General features: G+C 48.8%; 1 protein-coding gene across 1 annotated transcript; it reads left to right on the forward strand.

Annotated features, from left to right (window-relative positions):
* Nucleotides 1–873: 873 nt before the first annotated feature.
* Nucleotides 874–12,622, forward strand: KCNMB4 (potassium calcium-activated channel subfamily M regulatory beta subunit 4). Its single transcript, XM_027455681.3, has 3 exons — nt 874–1,339; nt 6,082–6,209; nt 12,038–12,622. Exons 1-3 carry the CDS (start codon nt 998–1,000, stop codon nt 12,204–12,206), a joined length of 639 nt encoding a protein of 212 aa, XP_027311482.2. The 5' UTR covers nt 874–997; the 3' UTR covers nt 12,207–12,622.
* The last annotated feature ends 586 nt before the right edge of the window (nt 12,623–13,208 follow it).

The raw sequence follows: 13,208 nt of genomic DNA on the forward strand, positions 1-13,208 counted from the left end.
TTTTGTCTGTTTTTTATCTTTCTTCTTTCTACTTCCTCTTTTCTTTCCTTTCTACTTTTTATCCATTTTTAAAATTTTTGTGTTAATTCTTTCTTCTTCCTATTACTACTTTTTTCTCTCCTTCCTTGTTTCTTTTTTCTTCTCCCTTTTTTCTTCCTTTTCTTCTTTAATTTCTTTCCTCCTTTCTCTTCTCTTCTCTTCTCTTCTCTTCTCTTCTCTTCTCTTCTCTTCTCTTCTCTTCTCTTCTTCTTTCTTTTCTCCCTTCTCTTTCATCTCTTCTTTTTTCTTTCTTTTCTCCCTTCTCTTTCATCTCTTCTTTTTTCTTTCTTTTTTTCTCCATTCTTTTCTCTTTCTTTCCTCCTTTTTTCTTCTTTTTTCTTTCTTTTCTTTTCTCTTTCCTTCCTCCTTTCTTTTCTCCTGTCTTCCTTTTGTTCTCTATTTTGTCTCTTATCTATTTTTCTCGTTCCTTTCTGTACTCTTTTTCTCCTTTTTCTTGTCTCTTTTATCTTTCTCTTCTTTATCTTCGTCTCTTTTATCTTTCTCTCCTTTATCTTCTTTCTTTCCTCTTTCTTTCCTCCTTTCTTTTATTCTCCTTTTTCCCCTTTTCTCCTTCTTTTTGTTCTCTATTTCTCTCTTTTCTATTTCTGTCTGATCTTTTTCCTTCTTTTCCTCATTTACCTTTCATTCTTTTTCTTCTTTCTTTTCTCTTTCCCCCTTCCTTCTTTTCTCCTTTTCCTCCTTCCTTCTTTCCTCTTTCTTTCCTCTTTTCTTCCCCTCTCTCCTCCCTCATTTTTCATCCTCACCATTTCCCCTCGCTCCTCTCCCTTCCCTCACCCCCCTCTCCCTCTCCCCACCCCTCCACTCCCCTCTCGGGGCGGAGGCGTGCCGGGGGCCGTGCCGGGGCCGTCCCCGCTGGGTGCGGGTGCAGCTCGGGGCCGCGCGGAGCCTCCCCCGATGGCCGCTGCGCGGCGGGCGGCAGGCGGCAGGCGGGGGGGGGATGGCTCGCAGCCGGGCGGCGCACACGGAGTACACGGAGGCGGAGGACAAGAGCATGCGGCTGGGCTTCCTGCTGATCGCCGCGGGGCTGCTGTCGCTGCTGGGGCTGGGCTGCTGCTGGCTGCGCCCGGCGCTGCAGGAGCGGGGCGGCGGCGGCGCCGCCAACTGCACGGTGCTGGCGGTGCGGCAGCTGGGCGAGCGCTTCGCCTGCACCTTCTCCTGCGGGGCCGCCTGCCGGGGCACGGCCCGCTACCCCTGCCTGCAGGTGCTGGTGCGCACCTCCCGCTCCGCCAGCCCCGCGCTGCTCCACGAGGACGAGCGGCAGCTCCGCTCCAACCCCAAGGTGAGCCCCGAGCCGCCGGGACCCCCCCCGCCGAGGGGCTGGGGGCAGCGCCGAGGGTCCCGGTGATGAGGGGGAGGTCGTGGGGGGGGTCTCGGGGCTGTCCTGGAGCTGTTACTCAGCACAAAGTGGGTGTGTGCGTGTCTGTGTGTTCATATCTATCCCTATCAGTGTGAATGTGCACGTGTATGTGTTCATGCCTACCTATATAAGGTACCTATACACGTATATGTGTCCATACCTACCTGTGTAAGTGTGTATGGACACGTGTGTGTGCTCATATCTACCTATATAAACCTGTACGTGCACCTACATGTATTCAGATCTATCCCTATAAGTGTGTATGTGCAGCTATACATGTTCATATCTGTCTATATAAGCATCTACGTGCACATACATATTCATATCTATCTCTGCAAGTGTGTATTTGAACATATATATGTTAACATCTATCTCTATAAGCATGTATTGCACGTATATGTTCATATCTATCTCTATAAGTGTGTATGTGTGCCTGTATGTACACATCTATCTCTATAAGTGTGTATGTGCACGTAGATGTTCATATCTATAAGCATCTATGTGTGCATATATATATACACACACACTCTCACGCACGTCTTGACCCACGGCCCCAAAACCCAGGGGGTCTGCGCTGAAGCCAGACTTCCCTCCCTGCTCCTTCCATTCTTAAACTTCTGCATCGTGCAGAGGGACACGGGCCGGGAAGAAGTTGCAGCTTCCAGCACGCCCCGACAGCGTGAAGGCGATGCGTGCTGCTTCTTTCTGTCTTTAGAGGCAGCAACTTCACCCTGCTCTCTCCTTTTAACGCCGAGTAAAGTCTCTCCTGGCAGCCTTCCACCCGGGCGGAGGAGATTTTGCTAAGCAGTTCCCAGAAAAACAGAAAATCCCTGTCCCCAGAAGCACCCAAGCCCAGGTGCGATACCGGAGAAGCAGATTTGGGCTCTCCAACAAGAGATGTGGCCGCGGAGCAGCGGGCTGACCCCCATGGAGGGGCCACGGGGGGAGCGGGCTCACGTGTCAAGGCTGGGACACCTCACAGCCTCCACAGCCCTGCTCACACCTGCGTGGCCCTTGGAAGAAGGATTAAGCCAGCTCAGGGGCTCACGTTGCTTTTTTCCCCACGTTCAGAAGTCAGCAGAGCGGGAAGCAGGACGGTAAAGCTGACAGGATTTGGATTAAGCTGTTGGCACGGCTCAGACGCGATGAGCGATGAGGCCGCAGTGCTGGACGGCGGCGAAGCGCTGGCCCGGGAGGGAGCTTTGCAAACTTCGCCTTTCCCCGGGGCTGGGGCTGTCAGCAACGTGCAGGGACAAAAAACCCAGCACCCAGCAGGGATGGGTGCGGGGTGCCCGGGCTGAGCATCTCCTGCAACATCCATGGGTCCGGCAGGGGCTTTCAAGCAGTTCAAGGGTTGTTTAGGTCTCATTAGGAACTTATATCCTGTTAAACCAAGTGACGTTACGTGTAGCTGGTGCTTTGGTTCCCTTTCGTTCCCTGGGTTTAGCGTCTGTCTAGCCGGGCACTGAGAGTCTCCTTTTTATTTTTGTCCCAAGGTCTCGCCGTCTTCAAGAGCTTTGGGGATTTTATGCTAAAATAGATTAGTCATAGCAACAGGCCAGGAATCTGATGGATTTAATGATCTGGGTCTGGTACTTATGAATGAGTGCTTGAGGAGCCTTTTAACCCTGCCTGCTTCCCTCACCTTCCTGTAGCACGCTGCCTCGTGTTAGTGTGATTAGACATACAGCGGGCTGATCAGCTCCCAGACAGAAGGAAAAAATATATATTTGAACAATTTTGTTTTGGAGGGTCTTAGGATTTTCCATTCTGTTCAGCTGCTTCTCCTCCTGGGGTGGCTCTTTGTGCATATTTCAGGCCCCTCGCAACACCCAACTGTGCTGCATCAGCTGCTAGCTTCACTCCACCAAAAAAACATCCCCAGTGTATCGGACTAAAATTATTCCACTTTCCGTAATGGAGTGGGCTGGTGTATAAACATACACATGGTGGTTATCAATCTGTCTATTCCAGTGAGGGCAGGCTGCAGGAAAAGACTTTTTTTTTTTCCCCCTTGTGTCCTAAGACGATCACATCGCTGTACAGCCCAGGATTCATTTAGCTCTTAAAAGATTATGTAGCTGGGTCAGAGTTAATCCAGAAATGTATATAAAAAGCACTGCACACGATTACATTTGTGTTCAGTCTGAGTGATTTGTGGATTTCTTTTTTTTTTTTTTTTGTCTCAGAGGAAGAAATTTCAGCAGGGCCACGGTAGCCTTTCTTCAGCTGCGCTGATAGCAATAATCATTTCCGAGATAAGGCTTAGGGGGGATTAATTGCCAAGGCCGTGGAGCGAGATGGCAGCACACACAGGGCGTGCGGGGACTGGGCTGAGGGTGAGCAGAGTGAAGCTGTGGTAGAGCACGTCACCGCCACCAAGATCTGCTCTCTTGCTCCTCAGACTTCAGACTTTTCGGCTTAGACTGCAACACCTAGGTCTGTAGGATCAGCCTTTTCAGCCTGAGGGTGTTGGGATCACGGCGAGATTCCTGGCTCCAAGTGGCCTCTGTCTTGCCCAGAGGGGTCTTCCTAAGCTCTGCCGTTTTGTGTGGCTCTTCTCGAGGGCACGGCGTGGGCTGCAGAGACTTGTCTGCAATCCAGTACGCTGTGCTGCTCCTTCTTCAGGTCTCGTGTGGGGTCTGCTTGCTGGGTTTGTCTGGTGGCAGAGGTAGGTGAAAGCCAGGTGTGAAGCCAGCACCGTGAGCTGTGGGGACTTACTTTTCTGTGCTTATGAATGAGCCCCTGCTCATCTCCCAGCGCTGCTCCTCACCAGCAGGGTGGTCACAGCAGCGCTTCCTTGCTCCCAGGCCATGAAGATAACCCAGAAACCTGTGGAGGTACCTGCACAAGTCAGGAGGAGCTCATACGTTGCCTGGAGATGAGGAGTTGCGTGGTGTTACTTTTAGTGGTGTGTTGCACTTTCTCAACAATACTTACCTAGAGCATCTTTATACAAGCAGGAAAATTAGGGGCTAATTATCACCCTGCTATAGAGGGGCTCAAGTGGGAGGACATCATGTTTGCTTTATGCCTGTGTTTGCTTTCTTTACTGAAAGGGTTGTGCGGCATTGGAACAGGCTGCCCAGGGAAGTGGTGGAGTCACCATCCCTGGAGGTCTTCAAGGAACATGTAGATGTAGAACTCAGAGCATGGTTTAGTGGTGGGCTTTAGTACTAGGTTAAAGGTTGGACTAGATGATCTTAGCGGTCTTTTCCAGCCTTGGAAAGGTTGCTTTTTAGTGCCTTCAGTTTGACTTTTGAGGCATTGACTTGCTTCTACTTGGGCCCTGATGTCTGTTTGCACTTGAGATTTTCTTGGCCTTTTCATGTAGTCGAAGTCTTCCAGGCTTGAGACAGCTCCCCTCAGAGCTTACCGAGTCTGCCTTCTTTTTCTTAAAAACGTTACTGAATTAGGCAAGAATTAGTCTTTGAAAAGCAAGAAATGCAAACTGGAAGCTAAACCAGAGCTCACACCTCTGTCCCTCCTCCATGGGAAGCTCCAGTGAAGCACTCAAAGTAACCCAGAGTTGCTTCAGGCATCTGCAGGGACACCGGAGGGTGAGCACCTAGCAACAAACACATGCCAGATACAAAGCTCACAAAAACCTTGGTGTGAAGGTGTATTAGCTGCTCTCTGACGCTGAATTGAACCCTGAGTCATCTATCTAAACAGTGGCTTTGACTGAAGAGAGAATATTACCAGCCTGGTACTGATTCTGAGCTGTGTAATTGGGATTTATGGCAAGTCCCCGTGTGTTTCCTTTGTGTTTTTCCCATGAAGATAGTTGTTCCTGTAGCTGTTCCTAAGCCTGAAGTTCAGATTGGGAATGCAGTGGTTCACCAGGTCATGAACTTGGTGGAGGATCCACACGACCTCTGGGGGACAGGGAAGGTCTCTCAAGGATCCAGCTAAAGTTTTGCCAGCAGAGAAGTGGTAGTCTTGCTGCCCGTGCCTCATGTTATGTGAGGGTAAGTTAAGCTGTTACTCAGCTTGTTCGTAGGGGAGAGACTGCCCTTGGTCTCCTTGGGCTTTGCAGCACACGTCTGAGGCTGGGATCTGCACCCAGCGCGCTGCACGCTCAGCTTTTGTTGGCTTCTCCATGGAAGAAGCAGATGCTGAACCTTTGCTGAACTGGGGCTTTGAACAGTCTGTGCTTGTTACCCGTGTCATAACAGTGGCAGAATGAGTGTCTTGTGCCAAGAGATATCAACTAGATATCAGATATCCCGTCATCTGGGATTTGCTGGAATATTTATTAGCATGGCGTTAGTCAGAACTGGTGACTGTGTGTCCCACTGCAAATGGGAAGCGCTTCAAACCCAGGCCGGGCAGCTGGTAGGAGTACTTCAAAATTAAATGATTGCTCTTACATTCATCGTGCAAAAATAAGGAAAACCAACAAACACATCAGATGTTACGTGGCAGGTTGCTTTGATAACAGAACAAGATGTGATAAAGCCTTTATTTGGTTTGTGAACACTGGCGTATTCTTTTCCGCTACCTGCAGGATGTAACCAGCAATTCAAGTAAAATTTTGGATTTGTTTCTTTCTTGCACTAACTATTCTTTGCCCATTTCAATAATTATGAGGAAAATGCAGAGAAAGTGGTGCATCGTTACTGAGCGCAGAAGTAACTCTGTTCTCCCACATGTGTTGGCAGTGTTCGTACATCCCTCCCTGCGCCAGAGACGATCAGGAGAACTCAGAGAATGTCACGTACAAGCAGAAGTACTGGAAGGAGAAAGTGGGCTCGCAACCCTTCACATGCTATTTTAACCAGCACTTGAGGTAAGTAATCCACATCTGCATGGACGGATGTGCTTACACATCTGTTTAACAGCTGTGTATGGGTTCTGTCTGAAAAAAATGTGTCTATATGCATATGTATGCCCATACACACGTGTAGTGATGTGGTTTAGTGCATAGTGCTTAGTGCAGAGCTTTGCAAACTCTGTTGATGAAAAGCAACACGGAAAGTGAAAAAGGGCGTTTACCACTTAAAGTAAAAATGCAAAACTCTAAGGAAAGTTTCTTTTAAACATGGCATTTTATGGCAAAGAACACGTTGGTTTTTAACACTCTGGTGTCAACTTTATGGCTTGGATATACACGTAAATGTTCCTTCCCTCAAAGGAAGGGAAACCGTACTGTGTTTGGGAGGGGCTGGAAGAAAAAGGGAGACAATAAATAGTACAAACTAACTCAGGAACTGTGTTCAGAGAGGATTAATGAATTGGATACATTCAATAAACGTTCACAGAACTGTCAGTTTTCATACTGATTGCAGAGTAGAAAGTTGTAACTGGAAGCATCACCTCTTCTGTTTCAATTCTTCCTTTTACTCCCAGTGCTGATGGGACTTACACGTGCTCCAGGGTCATAGCTGGTCTCCTCGCTTCAGTACATGGATTAGGAAGGAGTGCTCTTGCCTGTCTCCTTCTGGTAGTGATGTGCTGGGAAATAAAAGGTGACGTGGTGGCTGGAACTGAGTGCTACCACGGTGTGCGGGCACGCTGGGAGGAATGTGGGAGGACAGCTGTGGAGGGGATCACAGGTCCGTGTAGACAGGGAGGTGCAAAGATGATACTTAGGATCCTTGGATCAGCCCGGGTTTTGAGGGGTTTAGACTCCAGTTCTGGAGGGATACGGCATGTGCTTGATTTGATCAGCACGAGCCATTTTGGTGGAGCTGAGAAGGCTGTTCCTGGCTGCTAAGTTAAGCGCTGAATGTATGTCTGCCCCACCAGAGGGTGGGTGTCCTACACCACCACCCAGAAGTTAAACAGGTGAGGGGGACCTGGGTGGGAATGGTGTGGTTCAGGGCTCAGTATGGAAGTATTGGAGTCAGATATCTGCATTCACTGTGACATAGGGAGGAGAATGTGAGGCCAGTGTGTGCTAGCAGGGCCCTTGCTGGGACACCTTTGGTCAACAAGCTGCCAGTGCTCGGATCTGCTGAGCAGGAGCTAAGCGATGGCTTTGGCCCCACTGGGCAGGCAGCCGCTGTCGTGGTGAGCATTTGTAAAATGCCAATTGTGCAGCACTCAGGCAAGATCTTTTTTCCTTATATTTGCCGCATCCTATATTGTTCAATGTTATTGCCAAATGTTATGGCTGCCTTGAAGCGCTGCCTTTTGCTGATTGTACAACAATTTATATATGCTAGGAGGGAGGCTAACTGCCAGAGATACTTGAAGATAGCCTAAGCTGGAATGTGCACACCATCCATTTTCTTCTGGAGATAGGAGCGAGCTTCGAAAGATAAGTTTTGCTGACTAGAAAGGTGTTTGCTTAGGTGTACTGCTGGAGCTATGATAACTAAAGAGCTTGGCAAGCAGGAAAAGAGGAAATAAAAACAATGCCAAAAACAAACTGAGGGAAAATTCTGTTCAGAATAGAAATGTGCACGTTTTCTGTCAGCATTTTAGTGACTGTGTGGTGGAGCTCACCGCTCCTTCTCAGTCTGTACAAAACATATACAATTATAGTGGCAGGTCCCTTAGATGGAGTAGTATGCACAACATTAATGTTCTCTTGAGACGGTAGAATAAAATTCTAGGTAAGTACGAAGGTGATGAATTAACATTGTCTCCCCTTCATCAGACTTAATTCAGTAACACTGTCAGGATTGTTGCCGCGTGTGGAGCTCGCTGTTGGGCGACTCGTCTCTTCAGCTTGGTGGGGCACATTTCAACAGGCTTGTTTGAGAAGAAGAAAGTGATGCAATTAGTACAGTTCAAATTTAGACAAAAGGGGTGAGAAGCAAACTTGGCAGTTTCAATCATTCTCTGTTGATATAAATATCAAGGCCCAGCACAACTTGCTGCCTGACATTTAGCTAAGGCAACCAAAGCACGGCTTAGGTTTTCTGGCTCTCTGATGAAGGTGCCAATCTGTTGGCACGATGACGCTCCGGCCTGTGGGGAGAGCTGCCCAGCAAGAGCCAGCTCCCAGTGTTGCAGAGCACAAAAGAAGCAGCAAATTCAGGTAAAGCTCTCGGGTTGCTGCAAAGGTTTGAGAAAGCACTGAGCTCTGGCACCTCAGCGCTGATCGATCTCCCATTGAGTGCCCCAAGGGGTCTGCAGTCCCAACCACGTGCAAACAAGGGTCACATCTGCATGTCCTGGCGTGGGAGGTCTGAGGGAATGGGCAGGATGGAGCAGATCCTGTCACTTGGCATCACGGGAAGTTCAGATTGGACATTCGGAAGAATTTCTTCATGGAAAGGGTGATCAAGCATCGAAACAGGGAAGTGGTGGAGTCCCCATCCCTGGAGGTATTTAAGAGACACATGGATGTGGCACTAAGTGGTGTGGTGTATTGATGGGACTCTGTAGGTCAGGCTGATGTTCTGTGATTAATTTCTTCAAGTTACAGGTGACATTGATATCAATTAAAAAGCAATAAACAAGGATCTCTGTCAGCTCAGACCCCTCAATCTCATGCCGTGCAGAGATAGACAGAGCAGCATATGTCAATTCATTTATTAGTGGCTCATGTATGTGGCATCATTGTTCTTCAGCTCTGGGCTCATCCGTGACAGCAAGAACGCACTGTGGTTGCTTTGCTGCAGGACAGCTTGATCCCTTTCAGTGTCTGCTGCAGGGTGCTGGACACAAATTTATGCTAGATCTGAAGAGCAAACACTATTTAGTGAGCAGTGACCACCTGCATGGTGTCGGGTCTACCCTGGAGGCCATTTATGAGGGAATAATTATCTGCAGAAGCCGAGGGCGCTGTGGGCATCGGGCTGCTCATCCATACAGGGTGGAACAGAAATCTCAGTTTGCCTTGGTACACCACACAATTTTCTAAATTAATTCCCTGCAGTCAGATGACGGCATTGCTCTTTTCTATTCTTTCTTTCACTGTGTGGCCTGTGGAGCTGTTCTCAGGCCAGAGAGGGAGAGGACATCTCATCGTACAGCGCCTGGTCAGGGCCAGCGAGGCTGCAACCCTGAGCAAGAAGTCTCGCTAAAAATAAGTGCTGCTTTCACCTTTTAACAATAAAAACAGATTTATGCTGTCCTTGTCTCTGCAGGGAAAGGGGAGGTATGTTTTCAGTTAATGTAGAGACTTCAGTTGTGGTGGTTTTGGGTTGTTCAGTTGTTTGGGTGGTGTTGGGTAGCATCCACCACTGTCTGCAGCAGCTCCAGGGCTTGGTGGCGTGCACTGGGGCAGGATGAGCTCCCCCTCACTCAGTAGTTAAATCTCCTGATATTCACAGAGAAAATAAACATGTTTCCAGGCACAACATACCTCCCTGGGCTTCATCATCACTGCCTCCAGACCAGGGGAGTGATGCTGGGGGGACTTCCAGCAAAGCCACATCCTTGTGCAGTCAGGGCTTCCCCTGGGAATGGAGGCACCTTCCCGTTCCTGTTTCCCTTCACCCTTCCACCATCCTCTTGTTTTCCCTGCCCACTTGGTAGCCACTGCTCTGCTCTCCTTGTTTCTACTGCCAAGAGCTATTGCTTTAGAGGTGGAATCCAGAGATTGCAGCTACATTTTTCTGCTCCTTTGGTCCACGTGCACCATTTCTGGATGGCTGCAACATTTTCTTTCTGCTGTGGGCTTCCGAGTCATGGGCAGGTGGTAAACACCAAGAGGCATGTTCTCCTGACAGCTACCTCTGGGTGCACTATTCTGATTCAAAAAACTTGCAGGCAGCTCTCTTGTATTAATCACGTCCCACTGTGTAAGCTGTGGAGCAAAAGCTGAAGGTTTTTGTACCGGGAGAGAAGGATGGACCCAGCTCTTGCTGGGCCATGAGGAGGGTTGGTGCAGAGCTCTGCCAACAAGCTCAGGCTATTTGCTACAGGCGGATTTTGTTCCTTATCCCTCAGTGTTTGCTGCAGAATGAGTTGTCCCAGGGATTTTCGCAGACATTCTCTGTTTGTGCTCCTGTGCCTGAGGACAGCTGCTTTGACAACGCGATGTCTGAAGAGGTGCTGTGAGCAGCTAACGGGGAGCTGCTGCCTGCCTTCCACAATCTATGAATTAAACAGGGACTCACGCTGCAACTAACACTCATCATAACATACATCTGAAAGCAGCCTTCATCCCGAGACCTCACTAACAGCACCTCTTCTCCAAAAGGGAAGCCCTTTTAAATGACTAAGCCACGAGAGTCACAATCCCACCTGCAAGGAGAGGTTGGAATCCATTACTGCTGTCACATCAAATGCTTTCCAAAATCTCTGAAGATTCAATTAAAAGGATATCTAGGTCTCCCTAACCACACTTTCTTTTCTTTAATCAAATCCAATTTTCTATTTTGTTTGCATGCCCTTTGTTTTTAAACTCTTTGATTAGTACCCACTTTAAAAAAAAAAAAAAACTTAAAATTCAATGTCTCTTGCAAGTTTGGAGCCAAGAGGATTGAATGCTGTCTATTTATGGTCTCCTGGCCAATTAGCACTCTGTAATTCACAGGTGATGATACAGTAAATAGGAGGGAAGCAGTATTATGCCTCCTGGGAAAGGATTTCCTCTTTGGGTGCTCTCATTAATTTGGCATAGGCTGGTAAGTTTGTGCACATCACACTAATATTATTTCATTCAAATTGCGGTCTCCGCATGTGCCTGATTATGTGTCTGGAGGATTTTGGCTAAGCAGCCTTCACATGCTCCCCTGTCGAATACACCTGGGTTTCTTTTGATCGATTTGTACGTAGCGGAGTCTCAACTTTTATGTAGACGAGCTGCTCGTGATGAGAGACTTACTCTGCTGGTTCCTACACAGAGATGTGCTGTGCCGGCATCTGCCTATTTGTGGGTACCTCCCTTAATTAATTTCTCAGTGAGGCAAAAAGGGGCTAATAGCACAGTTAAACTGCAGGGAAAGCAGACAGAGCCAGAGCCGAGGAAAACCCACCTGCAGGTGTCCAGACCAGCTTCCCAAGCTGGGGGAAGGCAGGTGGACAGCTGGTCTTTCCGACATTTGGCCCGGCTGAATTGCCAAACCTCTTGAGATGCCTCCTCCTTGCTGTTCTCCTCCACCCTTCCCTCTGTTTCCCTTTGGGAATGTGCACATCACTTACTTATGTGGTTGTGTGTTAGCTACCCCTGGCAGAGGCGTGGGGACAGGTCCTTAGGGGGGGTCCCAAAGTGATTCTCCACCCAGGCTGGTTCTCCACCCAGACCCAGAGCACAGCCAGGGCTCCCTCAGGAGCCTCCGTGCGGCCCCACAGACACGCCAGGGCTCACAGGTGGGAGGGAAGCTTTAATTGCACTTTGAGTTCATCGGGTGGTGTCTGAGGCCGTTTCAGGTTGGTTTGTGTAATTGCTGTCTTATGGAGTGGTTTTTCAATCCACAGTGTGATATTATATCTCTTTGTGATTACCACGACCCCAGAAAGACCTAAAGTACCAGCGCTTTTTTATTTATTTCTGTCTGAATGAACTTTTTGGTCTGTAAGCACTGCAAGGGCAACATCTTCGCGGCCTGCCATGGGTGCTGATGAGGCAGGCCAACCGAGGCAGTGAGCGGAGCCCAGCAGGCTGCTTTTAATCACACCCAGCGCTGCTGCAAACAAGGCGCCTTAATTATTTTCGTGGCAGATGCTTTCCCCCGGTGGTGACATCAGGCGGGTTTTCATATCTTCCCGTTGCAGGCCGGACGATGTCATGCTGAAGCGCACCCACGACGAGACCGTCCTCCTGCACTGCTTCCTCTGGCCGCTGGTCACCTTCCTGGTGGGCGTCCTCATCGTGCTGCTGACCGCCTGCGCCAGGAGCCTGGCCGCGAGGGCGGAGGCCATCAAGAAGAAGAAGCACTCGTAATCCGAAGGGCTGTGAGGGGAATGGAGAAGCTGGGCCGCGAGTCTCACACGGGGAGGCCCAACACACTGCGCGTCCCCGGCGTCCCATCTGGTGGTGGAGCTGCTCTTGCCTGAGGATAAATCCTGGGAGACCGCCCTACAAAGCGCCGGCTAATTGCTTCTTCTGCTCTGGCAGTAAATAAGTATATGCTACCAAACAAACCCTACTCTGCACCAATATGCTGTGCTCTGTTAGTCCTCACCAGCAGCTGCCCGGCTCCTAGCGGTACTGAGAGACAGTTTCTGAAAACCCCCGACGTGGCTCATTTCATCTCTGCAAAGTGATCTTTGCTACTGTTTAATATCAACTATTTAAAATATTTCCTTTATGATAGACTGTATTTCCAAAGTAATAAAGGTTGGTTGTCATTTTTTTAACCTTCGTTTTGTGTTTTGTTTTCTTTTTAAGAAAAGTTTTGCAACAAAAATATCACTGTGCAGATTTTCTTATTTTTCACGGAGTAGAAGAGTATCACTTTAAAAGTCAAACTTTTCTTCTGTCTAGACAGAATCCCTCATCATCACCTCACATCCCTCACCATCCCACACATATTGTGAGGAAATGTAAAAACCCCTCAGAAATATTCCCCCCCCCCCAAAAAAAAAACAAACCTAACCAAGCCAAACCAAAAAAACAAAAACAAACAAACAAACAAAACCAACACCTAAATTACTGGAAAAGGTGATTAAATACTGGATCTAATTTCAGTGCCTCAGTGGTGTTCAGTCCCTACAGCTTCTCTCACCCCCTCTCAGTTGCCCCCAAATGCTCTCTGGCCCTAAGGAGCAGACGTTTTGTTGGCGTGGTTTTACCTGAATGTGTTTCACCAGAGACTCTCCCAAACAGCAGGGTGCCTGAGCACTTCCTGAGGGCCACGAGCCTTGGTGTCACCCACGCCACCGGGCTGTGGGTGACAAGGGAAGGACACCAGCCTTGGGGCCAACGGGGGCCCCCAGCCCTGCC

The sequence above is a fragment of the Anas platyrhynchos genome, chromosome 1 (assembly GCF_047663525.1).
Source record: "Anas platyrhynchos isolate ZD024472 breed Pekin duck chromosome 1, IASCAAS_PekinDuck_T2T, whole genome shotgun sequence".
NCBI lineage: Eukaryota > Metazoa > Chordata > Aves > Anseriformes > Anatidae > Anas > Anas platyrhynchos.